Here is a 13,563-nt window from a genome sequence, read left to right as displayed (position 1 = left end):
ATCGAGATTATTAGTGTGTAATGTATGTAAATTGCATATTTGGTGTCAGCTACGCTTATTAAGCAGCTTCTCCATTTCATGCATATATGTATTAGACTGTTGTGGTTCCATTTCAAATTAGATTTCAATTGCTCAGCACAGTTTCTTTTGACGAACATTTGTTAATCCTGAAACTTATTAGGGAGAAGCATTTAAGTGTTAATATGTGTACACAAAATTCAAGACTGCTTTTGATTTTGCTTGTCAGTTGTTGGACCACACTGTTCACAATGATCTCAAATTCCTTAGCTGCCGGCAAGATGGTGGTTCTTTGTCCATGGAGGCAGTCAGGGCCTACGATGCATCAGCTTGGTAGGTGGATGGGGAGCAATCATTAAGAATGCTTGTGATGGGTACGTTTTGGTTTTATATCGGGAGACAATCTTTTTCACCGTGGCATGGTCATTCCTTGACCTTCCCTTGTGCTGCTGAGACATATAAAAGCAGTAAGATCTCCCCTGGTGGCAGGGCCAGCTCCTGGCCATTTCTGAGCGTGCATCCAGAAGCTCCCTGCTGCCAGGCGAGTTGTTTTGTCCATCTCACACACAGGCTGCAGGTCCTGCGCCCTTGGCCTACTTTTATCATTGTGCAGATCCCAGCACGCAGGTGGCCTGCCACCAGCCATTGCCCAGCAGAGCCACTTCCTCATCGTCACACTTTCCAGAAATTCATCTGTGGAAGAGAAAGAAATGATTTTGATTAAAGAGATTGGTGGGGTGTCCGGCAGAGCTTGGACAGAGAAACATTCCAGACAACAGGGGCAGCTTGAGGCTCTTCTGTTTCATTTCTAAAGCAGTTCATGAGCTCAAACCCAGGGCTGCAGAAGCCTGTCATGTTTACGAAGGCTCAAGTTTATGACCATAGTGAGCCCATCTCAGCTACACTGGAATAACCATCGGCCATTTGCATGTTTCCATTCTGCCGTATTAGGTTTTTGAGATGTTCTCTAGGCGGTGAAAAGAGTGCTGCTAATCCATTTGTTGAATCGATGCAGACTGTAATTGACTTGGTGCCATTGGTTTTTCCCTGAAGGCTGTGGTCACTACCCCTAAAGAATATGAGGAGAGCCCTGGTTTATGTCAGCTCTAGCCACAGTCTCGAGTTAGTTACAGATTTGGAGCATTGTGAGAGAAACAAATATGTGGCCAAAGTCTCCTTTTTTAGAGAAAAGGAGGGAGCAGCAGCCAGTGATTGAATCTTACATCATGTCACTGAAATAAGCCACAAGAAAACCTTTCTTGCTGAATTAAAAGTTTCTGGTGTCTGCTGAACTGATTTAAATAGAAACTCCATCAGCAACTTTCTCCCGTACGTTACACAAATCAAATGCAACAACCCCATCGTTTTTAGGCCCATTTGAATTCCTTCAGCCATTGAGGAGAAAAAATTGAGTGTGATTGCTTGGTCCATAACTAAGCTACTAGAATAAAAGTTTTTCTTTGTATTCAATAATACACGGTAAAGCTGTGCTGGATTCTAGTGTGAGGCCAGTGGTCTGAATCAACCCTTTATATGGGGTTGGAATGCAATGTAAAGCTTTTAATTTATTACTGCATTTGCAAAATGGCAATATCTTCAGAAATCTGAATACTTGCATATTTATTCAATTAGGGGCTGAATGTGTGCTTTGTACTGCAGACATAGAAGGCTGGATTCAGTCATTAGTTGTGTACTGTTTTTTTGTTTTTTTTCCCCCTCAAGAATCTGTCTCTGCAAAACAGTCTGGGTTCCATCAGAGGTGTATATTTTTCAATGTACAGTGCAATATTTAAAAATTACTCTTGACATTTCACTAGAGTTTAGTAAACGAGCATTTCGGAAATTAGTGATGGCATTGTCCCTGCTGATCCAAGCGAAAGATGGCAAATTGGGACACCCTAGAGACAGCGCACTCTGTAGAACCACAGGGTAGCAGTTCTACCTTAAAGGGAATATTTCTCTCTTTCTTTTAAAGATTTTATTTATTTATTTTTAGAGAGAGGGGTAGGGAGGGAGAAAGAGTGGGAGAGAAACATCAATGTGCAGTTGCCTCTCCCACACCCCAAACCGGGGACCTGGCCCACAACTGAGGCATGTGCCATGACCAGGAATCGAACCAGCGACCCTTCAGTATGTAGACCAGAGCTCAATCCACTGAGCCACACCAGCCAGGGCTAAAGGGAATATTTCTTATGTGTGCAGCTAGCCCTCAATGCTGAACTAATGAAGGAGGGAGGTATTATTTAAAGAAATCATTAACTTTTTTTTCCTCACACAGCACTGTCTCACTCTGTGCAACTTGCATTAAAAAATTGGATTAAAACTTTGGATCTGTTCTGAGATTTAAAAGCCCTTTATAGAACCAATCCTCTTACTTATATGACTCCATGGCAAAATTTCTAGTTCAATGTCAACCCTTCCATAAATCTCGCAGGCAGAACTTCTTTTAGCCTCTGTGTTCATACCTTGTTAAAACATATGCCACACCGTTTTATAAAGTAACCATTTCCTTTTTTGACTCTGGGCTACGAGCAGTGATTTTCAACTTTTTCCATCTCATGGCACATGTAAACTAATCCCTAAAATTCTGCAGCACACCACAAAATACGTATTTTTTGTTGATTTGACAAAAAAATAGTTATAATTTTGTTTATGCATACCGCATGGCTATTGTTGTGTTGGCTGCTGTCACTTTTTAAAATTTGACAATCTAAGGGAAAAGAGGTCAGTGCCCCTGCCTAAGTAGTCAGGTGTTACATGTTTTAAAAATTCTCGTAACACACCTGTCAAAAATTGCTGTTCTGGAGGAATGGTCCTAAGTCATAATCATCTTTGAATACCCAGAAACCAAACGGTGTCTCATAATCAAGGCTTGATCCCCAAAGTGGGCTCCTTGGAATGACAATTTGGGGGAAAATGAATTCTGAATCAACAGTTTGGCAGATGTTACAAATTACATCCCTTTGTCGTTCAGAGTCTCAGTATACATTAGCCTGCTGAAGTCTCTGACAAGGCTAGCAGTGTGGAGACGTGCTCGTGTGGCTCGGTGCTTTCTGTTTAACTAAGGAGCGCTTTTGCTGAATAGGAAACCACCAAGTTTTGAGGAACATTTCCTAGGAAATGCTGAATGGAAGAAAACACAGGTGGAGACCCAACTCCTGATTTTTCTTACAAGGGAATGCTTCTGTTAAACATCTGATTCTGTGGTCCGAGTCAACATACTGTCACCCCTTTGTATAACAACTTAACAGGAAAGAGTAATTTTAAAGAACCTGTGCACTGCTTAATAATGTTTACTTAGATAAGGCAGATAAGGGAGTGAAGGAAAGAGAGAGAATTCCCGTTTAGTGAATTGGTTGCAGTGTGGGTAAAACTCATCCTTCTGGGCGAGGAGCCCCAAAGTCGAAAGCACGAGTCTCTAGTACTTATGAGCCCCTCACTAGCTGTGTGTCTCCGGACACGCTGCTTTAACCGTCTCAGCTCTGTTTCATCTTCTTGTTAAACTTGGAAGACACTTAAAAAGAGTCGTCTTATAGAGCTCTGCTGAGAAATACAGCACCTCGGAAGTTTAAATGCTTTTTGATAAAGGAATAACACTGTTTCATTTTTGTTTACTTAAAAATACCACGTGAACCTCTGACCAAAAAAAAACACAAAACTTTTCTTTGTCCCTGACAAAGAACAAATGTGGAAACTGAGTAATATCAAAGAAAGGCAGTTTCTTGGTGGGCTGAGGTATTTTCAGGGACTATTACACTGGGACGTTCTAAACAGCTAAGGACTCATATCGCTATCCATTCAGAATACAGCAATTGTAATATGCCTGGGATATGATAGTCCCCAGAAATGCAGCGTAAAACATACTGATTTTGTTTGAGTAATTAGGATCACAATAACACAAGAATCTGCTACAGCGAAAATGAGAGCCCACAACCCTTCATTCCGTGTGGCTAAGTGTGGGGAGGAGAGAGGATTGTCCTATTGTTTTCCTTTTCTCTTTCTTGTTTTGATTTATTGGAATATAATATCACCTGAATTCATTTAAAAATGAGATAGTCCAGTTTCTATGATTCCAGATACTGGATAAATTGGAAGCATGATACTTACTTCAAAGGCAGGACAATCTGATGATTTTCTCACCCTAAAGGATAGAAGCAGCAAAAACAACAGGAACACTAGAAAGGTTTTAGAAAGTAAGGGGCCATCTAAGTAATTTTGAGTTCATTGATTAGGAAGCATTCTTTCAATCACTAAATCAAGAAGACTATTTCGTCTAATCTGTAGGAGCAGACAATTTCTGTAGGTCAGAGACCTGTGTGTGTGGCTTCCCTGTTTGTTGCCAGCCCACACAAAGTTGCCTGTGCAATAGGAGGCATAGCTACCACCCAATTTATGGTCAAGGATGCAAGTGCATTTTCTAGTGGAAAAGCAATGCAACATCGCTACTGGTCCAATGCCCCGAGAATCAGGCAAGGGAGGGAACTAAGGTATACAGGATTTTAGCCTAGTGGAGCTGTAGCTTCTAGTTCTGGGAAGACTCTACGCTCAGACGGTGACCCAAGTCTGTCGAGTTACTGCACATTTCCATGCGTCTGAAATGATTGCTTATTCTTCCCTACCACACAGCCTGTGCAACTGACCAGAAAACATTTCCCAAAGGCTATGGTTATTCTTGACATCTATTCATTGGTTCAGTAGCACTTGGTCTGTTCATTTGGCTCTTTCCTCTGTCCTATCGTCCTTCACATGGAGAGAAGGAAAGGGATGCTTCTCTTCTATAATCTTCAGGCATTTAGTAGGTGGAATCTTATGACTTTGACTTTGGGCAGCCACAGACATATTTGCCTCCTTCACAAATGATCTGGAAGAAAGAAGAAATTTTCTTGTTGAACCGGGCAACTGTTTTCCTCCTTTAGTAAGCTGGAATGTCTGCCCTCTATGTTGTTAGGGTTTTGGGTGGAAGGGAAATTTTAGTGGGATGGAAGTAGTGGAGCCTAATATCCCTTTGGTTAGGAGAGGCAAAATTGAGTCTCTTTTTGCTAAATGGCAATGTGTAGTTCTAGTTTATTATACGATTTTTTTCTTGGTGAAACTCAGAGCTGGGCACTGAAGTTTCTTCAAGGTTCAGATTTATGAATGGTTATTAGGGGGAATGAGTCCTGCATTGCCTTGAATGAAGGTTTAGTTTATGGACAATTAGAGAGAAAGGTTTAAATGCTATCTCACTGAAGTATTGTGGGATGCCCCGGCAGAGTTTTTCCCTTTCTATATTTGGAATTTTAGGTTCCAACAGGTCAATTGATATTTAGCAAATGTGTCCTGCAGTCGTCATGAAATTAAACCAAGATATATGTTTGATTTTCCACAACCATGTGCTCAGACAGGTTTTTGAAACGATGATAGGTTTGAGTGCTTACCCATTAAGAGGGCTACTGTGATTGTGAGGAATTCCCTGATCCAAGAAGAGTTAACAGCAGGTAATGTCATTCCTTCCAGAAAGAGTTTGAGACTCTTGTGTGAAGTGATGAATGAGGGTATCTGACCCACATCTGTTTTGCATTAGAATGGAACATTGCCCTGACATCGTTAGGAGCATTTGTCAAGATTCCCTGGACAGAGCTTCTGTAAATTACATGCTGCAAATGTGTCAGGGTCAGATAAGAGGATATCATTAACTCCCCCAAGTTCACTCAGGGCTCTGTCAGTCCATCTCAGTATGCTATGCACCAACAATTCTCCTTGAGCCGTTTTGTTATATTTTTCATTCATAGAAGGAAAAAAAAACATGTATGTTGTACTCCCCTCCCCAATATTGCACATGTTCTTTCCCCATAAATCATATTAATTGTAGACATGCTCAGAAAGCATATTAAATGCAGGCATGCGTAAATGAATTAAAACATATGAGAACTTTATTACGGCCCATGGTGGGTCTAACATAGTCAAATACCAAATGTATTAACTCGCATACTTTTTCATTTAGATAGAATAAGCCTTTTTTTAAATGGGCCTTATTTTATCGATAATAGATGGACATAATATGAGTGTTCATTACTAGCTAGACGTAAACTATACATATTTGGGTATGTATATATATACATATATATACATACATGCATTTTGCAAGCCTTTTCTATGCTAATTCTTTGCCTAGATTTATATTTTAGGCATCAGTCCCTAAAGAATATTCCTACCAATTTAACAGCTTAGCTCTGTTAAGAAATAGGTATTCTAAAGAATTGATAAAATAGAACCGATTCTGTAATTGGTCACAGGACTGGAGATTAAAGCATATGTGTTACTTAGAGTTTAATGGAGACAGTACTTACTGTATTCTTCACAAATAAAACTTGAAAATATGTGAACATCTGAACCACACTTGTCTGGGACTCACACTCTTTCATCACGCATTAAACATAGCTACTTGTAAAGGGAGCTAATGATTAAAATAAAAAATAATGATGTATTTAGCAGGGTGTGTTACAGGCACTGGGGTTCTGTCAGGTTTGGTAGAGGTCAGCCATGCCCTTTCCCTAACTCTGGTCTGGGTGAGAAGGTCACCCTACTTACCTTCAGAGAAACTTCTGCCTTCAGGCAACTTCCCTCATATAGCTTTCAAACACACAGGGCCAAAAATCTAATTATTTAGATGCTAATCAACTGCAGGATAATTCCTAAGGCATTTGAATCTGAAGACAACATTTTCTGGAAAGTCTCTGCTGTTCCAATGTAGGCGTTTCGGCCTCGGAGATGCGGTCACTGAGGTTTAACCATTAGGTGACTTCAGTGGCACCCGCACTGCAAAAATCATTTGGGTAGATGTTTGAATATTGGTTTGGTTTATCCAATATCCAAATTAAACAAATACATATAGTCACTGTAGTCAGTACACTTTGGAGGGACGAGTAGAAGTTTTTAGAAAAATGCCCTTTATATTTATGTGACATTTAATAATGTGGCCAGTGTTCCAGAGACAGAATTAAGTTTATTTCTTTCCTTTGAAATATATTGTGAAAGGCAGGCAATTGTGTTCCTCCTACTCCAAATCAAAAAAAAAAAAAAAATTCAGGCGAAAGTGGCCATCCCTGTACTAAAAATAACTTACTAATGAATGGTTAATGAGAGGAAAAAAACACACTTTGCAACAAATTAAGATTTTATTTTATGTTTTGAATTACAATTGCTGTAGGAAAAGTATGTACAAAAGAAACCCTGATAATATTCTAAAAGAGAAAAGGACTGGAAGACATTCCATAACCATCCTCGGGGGGAGTGGGGATGGTTCCAAGAAGTTCGTTTACCAACTTCTTTGTGCAGTGAAAAGAAATTTTCATAGCTTTCCTTAAACCACATGAAATATAAAATAGCTTTTAAAGAAACGTACATAAGAGTGTAATGGGACCCTTCCACAGAGATTTGAGGTTTTAAACTACGTCAGGGGAAAGTAATATATTTTGTATTTGTATATTTACTATTTTTTCCAACAGAGATTTCATTTTTAAATTTTAAATTATAAGTTATTACAGTGTACATTTCTCTAGTCTTAGCAATGTGAAATATTGAAATAAATTGCATTAGTTATAATTATTTATTAATTTCATTTTGCAACCAAATGTAGGAAAATTTTAGCATGCCTTTCCTCATCCTCATACAATGCTTGAGACACAAATCACAATTACAGTTTGCGAGGATCACAATGGAAATATGAGTTTGTAGGAGAATGTCTTATTTCCTGGGATCTATCAGGGAAATCAGAGGGACCAAAGGTACTTGGCCTCTGGTCCTCTTCATTTCTTCCCATTAGCCACCGCAAGTATTGGGCTGCTGAGCTAAGAGCTATTGCTAAAGCAGGATCCTCTTGTCACTAGCTTCCCATGTGTGACAGGTGGCAATACTGATAGGAAGATCCAATAAGCATCTCTTCCGTTTCATTCACCCAGCAGCCATTCTTTCTGATTGGGTCATGCTCCTGCTGTCTTAATGACACTGTGCCCTGCAATGTTTGAGGAACTGTCTCTCTATTGCCCTAGAATATGGCTCTGCCTGGTATCTCCACCCACCAATAGATATATTTCAAGGTCTCAGATTTAAATCCTGTCCTACATTTTTTCCAATTCAGCAACTGCAGAAATTTGCTCCATGAACATCAGAAGCAGAATTTTGCTTATAGGCAGGAACATTTCTTCTCTTTTAGAGTCTTCATGGTTCCCCCCTTCCCCCATGGTAAAAGTTATTGCTGCCTTCAAAGTTATGCAAACAAGAAATGTATGGCAGAGGATGAAAAAAACCTTTATCACAAAAATGTACATATAGCTCATGGGAGAGTGTGTATGTTTTGAATAAAATTCTGCTCTTACTCTCCAACTATAACTGTATGTAGAGTATTCCATTTCTTCCTTAAAGTGACATACCATTAACTGAGTTTCAAGTATCTGTCTTCATGAAGGATGCTACTAGTTTAAAATATCTTCCTTTTTACCTAGTACCACTGGGTAATTTTCTTCTCTGGATCGATACAGTCACAGAATTGCTTTTTCTATGTGTTTCTGAAAATTAAGCACAGCTTATTTACAGTAAAATATTTGCACTCTGTGTCATTATCTCCTTTTCATAAAAAAATCACATTTTTTGGTATTTTGATTTTCCATATCCATTCTTGCCCATTAGGCCAGTACACAAAGAGGTACCTCTGATTTAAATAAGAGTGCATTTCACACTGAACAACCTCTATTTTGAAGACTCTTTCCTTCTAATAGACATGTAATTTTGGCTTAAAATGAAGTATTTAATAAATTATTATGTAAATTGAAGTCTATAAATTTTCCAAGTATGCACTGTAAAATCATCTATGCAACTTAAGGAAAGGCAGAAAAAAAACCCCACGTAGCTGAAAGAACATTCAGAAAATAACTTCAGTGCTTTCTAGGTTATGTTCAACTTTTTAAAATGAGAAAATGAATGAAATAACTCACTATAAATTGTAGAGTAGGTCCCCAAGAGAGCCCCAGCTTCTGTGCTTTCCATTCTCCTGGAGCTGTGAATCCTATTGACTCATACTTTATTTTGTGATTTTCATTTCCCCCAAATCACCAATAAAACAAAACTATGCTCTCTTGCATATGGTGATTTTTTAGCATATATGTAAGTTTTAGAGATTTTTAAAAAGATATTTCACCACATGGCTGAAGAAAATCTGGAAATGCCCTTAAGAAGTTGGACGTTATGACGAAGAAGTGGAGACAGGGGTCATCTACAAAAGGTGGTGTGTCTCTGTCTTTCTGTCCCTCTCATCTCTTGGGGCTAATTGAAGATGGATCAGTTTAAAGCTTTCTTTCAAGAAGATTGTGTTTAGCTGTGAGGATTATGCAAACCCTTCCCGAAGGGGATTGTGGCCTCATTGTTTTTTGGAATCTAATTTCAGGTGCTTTCTGGGATGCAAGACTAGCCTCTCCCTCTCGCCTTGCTGGAAGCTCTTGATCCCAGCTTCTAAGGTCTGAATTTCCTTGGAGGGCAGGATGAGGCCCAGAGTCAGGCATGGGGTTTCATTGCTGCCCCTGCCTCCTACTCTTCTGTGTACACTTTAAGCTTCATAGCCTTCAAACATCATAAAACACAACAGGACTATTACGGTAATACTGTACCAGTGTGGGCCCCTGCCTCTCCGTACTTTGTAAGCAGGTGATTTTTGTAAACACACGAGGCTCTTTACCCAACAGTCGAATTTTTCTGCAATTGCTCTTTCAGCCCTGCCACTGAATTGTATGAACTTGAGAAAAATCACTTCCTCTCTTGTGTGACAGGTTTCCAGCTGCAAAATTAATTATCCACTTACTTCTGAAACAAGGTGTTGTAAGGGTCAGTGAGCCTGAGTTTGTGAAGCATGTCACTGTGCTAATCTGAAAGTAGTTCTGTTATCACAGTTTTTTTTTTTTAAGTTCGCTTGCTCTTTAGAGTTATTGACAAAACAGAGTGGACTTTTTATAACATGTTTGCATTTTGGGCTTTTCATTTAACACTTATGTTATATGAAATTTTAGCTTAGAGAAGAAATGGAAGAATAAGCAATGGAAGCAGTTACTTGGAGAATCATTTGCCATTCATTCATTCATCTAGTCATCCATTCATTTGTTCATTCCCTAATAGGTGCTAAGCACTGTGTTAGGTGCTGGGCACATAAAGCTGAGTAGGTTATTCCCCTCAAATCTCTTGCAACTCAGTGTTAGTGACTGATTACGCAGTGGGAGGGGTGAGGGAAGTACAAGGAAGCATCAGGGATGGAGTAATTATTTCTAATTAATGATGGATCCCAAGATAGGGAGGAACTTTGAGAGGGAACACTTTGAAAAAAGACAGAAAGATCTCAAAATAAAGGAAAAGAGTTTGATTTGAATTCATTTAACTTGAAAAGCATACAAGCAAATGCCTGTTCAAAATGACATGCACAACAGATGTAATATATGGTTCGACATTATCCTATATGAGCCGATATAATTTCTCCTTAGCTCTGTCCCTGTGTCCCTTCTTCCCTTCTCCTTTGAAATCCCGGTTTGATTTTATCACTCTCTCTCTTTCCTCCCTTTTCCTTCCTTCTTTTTCTTTTCTCTTTCTCCCCACATGCCCACATGCTCTCCCCTTTCCTTTTGCTGAGACTGCAGTCAGATGTAATCGTTGGGCCTGATGTGATATCTCTGCCACTTTGAATTGGGGTCACCATCTTCCGGACAGCTCTTTAACAGTAGATTTCCAGAGAAATAGAAATGGGACCTGGCCAGTTACTTCGTCAGCAATACCCTATGATCTGGCCCTCCTCACATTCTCATGCCTTCCTAAATCTGCCTGTTTATTGTAGGTAATGGGACTCCTGACCAACCATGGTGGGGTACCCCACCAGCCCCAGACCGATTACGCTCTGTCCCCTCTCACCGGGGGCCTGGAACCTACCACCACGGTGTCGGCCAGCTGCAGTCAGAGACTAGAGCACATGAAGAGCTTGGACAGTCTGCCAACATCTCAGTCCTATTGTCCACCCACCTATAGCACCACTGGCTACAGTATGGACGCTGTCACAGGCTACCAATATGGGCAGTATGGACAAAGTAAGCCTTGCACTTTCTAGGGTGTATGTGCTTCTGGAAGGGTAAAAAATGTCAAGCAAGGGGAGGTGGTGGCCTGATTCAGCCTCACAGCCCAGGATCAACATTGTGGCAAAGCCAGCTGATTGTTCCAGCAAGGACTCACTTGTACAATTATTTTCTTAACTGATGTCAACAACATCTTGCGGTTATTAATTGCTGAGATGTGAAACCTGATTGCCACTAGGTAAAACACGAGGGTTGGCCGAAACGAAATAACCGCTGGCATTGGAAACACATGTTCTTAATGAGGTCAGCTCAAGGATCACGTGGAGAGTAATCCCAAAGACACAGAGTTGTGTCGAACTTGTCTCAGGAATAAAAATATTAGTCTCGATCCTTTGATACCATGGTATTAAATATGACATTGTCAGCCTGTATCTGATTTTGCCCCTTGCTGTGAGTTGTCCCAGCACGACCTAAAAAGCTGTGTGTGTTTTCTTACAGGTGCCTTTCATTATCTCAAGCCAGATATCGCGTAAATGGACTGTCCACTTGGAGCTAAAACTGGCCCTGGTTCCGGTCTCCACAGCCGAGACGTGAAGAATCTTCTCAGAAAAATATATCACCCTTTTGGGGGGCAGTCTTAACAGGAGACAAAGGAGAATGATTGATTTTCTTTCTCCAGTAGTTGGTTTCAAATTCTTTTGAACATGCCGGACAAAAGCAGTGGAGAAAGGGAAGACCCGGAACAATAAAGATGAATGCAACATTTTAAGGCAATGATTTAACATGGCAACTTATCAAATGTCCCAACTCTTTAGTGCTGATGATCAAGGAGCTGAACATTCCATTTGTGTGTGTGTCTGGGTGTGCATGCATGTGTGTGCATGCACATGTGTGTGTGAGATTTATCTGGACTGGTCTGGGCAAACTGAATGTTCTAGAATGTAGTCGGAGATTCTCTAAAGTATAACATGATTGATATCCAATGCTGACACTTGTACAACTTTCAAACTGTTCACTTAATGAAGCAAGAACAGAGGAACCCTTGATTTTACACACTGGAAATTGATATAAAAATAAATGCCACCATTTTTAGGAAGTTAGCCTAGTTGTAAAGGACCTCCCAAATAAATTATTTGTTACCTTATCCTCAGTTGTCCTTCAGTTGTTACTACATGTCCCGGAAGGATACATCTTGCTAATAGGACACGGGGTGACAGGAAGAAAGTGTGCTTTCTCTCCCAGTGTGGGAGAGGTGTGTGCCGTTTCCCCATTCATTTTCGTGTAGAAGCCAACGGGGTGGGGAGGGCGGGTGGAGCGGTGACATGCATTCCCACAGCTGCTTACCAGTGTGCAATACTGTGTACCTCACGGAAGCTTTGGCAATGGCCAGGGTCATATAAACAGAATCAGAACTATATTTTTGCAGGTGCTTTTATTTTCGCAGCTCATGATTCACTATGGTCGAATGCAGTGATGTTTGCTATTTGCTGGACAGCCAACACCCGGCTTGCTCCTTTTGACTAGAGAACGTGTTCGAGAATAATGCTTTTAAGATGACTACGTTTACATTCTCTTTTCTATGAAAGGCAGGGCAAGAACAGAAATGTCCATGTGGCTCTCATGTGCTTTTAAATTATACAATGATATCCAATATGGAAAGATTATAGGACTGAGGTTTACATACGTTTGTGCGGTGACATTTTAGAATGTCAATAAATTTGTTTTTTGAGGTGTTAGGAGGAACAAGAAGGGGGAAGGCAGCGTTATTTATTTCTTTCTATTCTTGGACCCATGAATGAGGTAGGCACAGATACATTCCCTTTAGAGTTAAGAACTATGACATAGTGGGTTAGCGAGACTAGACGTAGTACCGAGTTTAGTTCATACATTGGTCTTAGAGGGTGATGGATGGGGAGAAGTTCTATCTTTGTGTTGCAGCCTCCACCAACAACAACGTGTTGTAAAAATGTCTTTCATGTAAAAAGTGCAGTAAATATTTACTATTTATAATGAATAAACAGCTATGAAAACTTGCCCCACACTGCTTTTTTTGTGGGAATGGGTGGATGTAGTATTAATAAAACCTTGGAAATGGGGAGCCAGCAAAACACAGACTTCACTTCTAGTGGTGCCTTTCAGATTAGGTTATAACATGGACAAATGAAGCCACACAACCCAGAGTAGTATTTTCCTAAAGAACTTTGGTTGGACACACTTTTAAGAATTGAAATTTGTATTTTTATAGAGGTAGAATCTAGAAAAATCCCTTAAGGTCAGATTCTTCTCTCCTTGGTTCTCTCAGACTGTCAGTCCCATCACTGAACTTGGAAGCGTGTCCCCCCCCTCCCCCGCCTCCTCCCCACCCAGAGCACCTAACTTCATCCTCATCTCCAACGGCTGTCTTCACTGAAATTTGTATTAAAAGCGCTCATATTTTATTTACTTTGTTTTAGATGCTTTCTTC

General features: G+C 40.2%; 1 protein-coding gene across 3 annotated transcripts in view; it reads left to right on the top strand.

Annotated features, from left to right (window-relative positions):
* The window catches only part of PAX3 (paired box 3), an 89,972-nt gene extending 76,839 nt beyond the window's left edge, over nt 1-13,133 (top strand). For 2 of the 3 annotated variants that reach the window (XM_024563916.3, XM_045198534.2), the window contains exons 8-9: nt 10,868-11,114; nt 11,598-13,133. In XM_024563916.3, the coding sequence (XP_024419684.1) occupies nt 10,868-11,114; nt 11,598-11,632 (282 nt within the window). In that variant the 3' untranslated portion in view covers nt 11,633-13,133. The remainder of the gene's footprint in view (nt 1-10,867; nt 11,115-11,597) is intronic. The other variant, XM_071220724.1, reaches the window with a different exon arrangement.
* Nucleotides 13,134-13,563: the final 430 nt, after the last annotated feature.

Source organism: Desmodus rotundus, chromosome 2, assembly GCF_022682495.2.
Source record: "Desmodus rotundus isolate HL8 chromosome 2, HLdesRot8A.1, whole genome shotgun sequence".
Lineage (NCBI taxonomy): Eukaryota > Metazoa > Chordata > Mammalia > Chiroptera > Phyllostomidae > Desmodus > Desmodus rotundus.
This window is presented reverse-complemented; position numbering and strand designations above follow the sequence as displayed.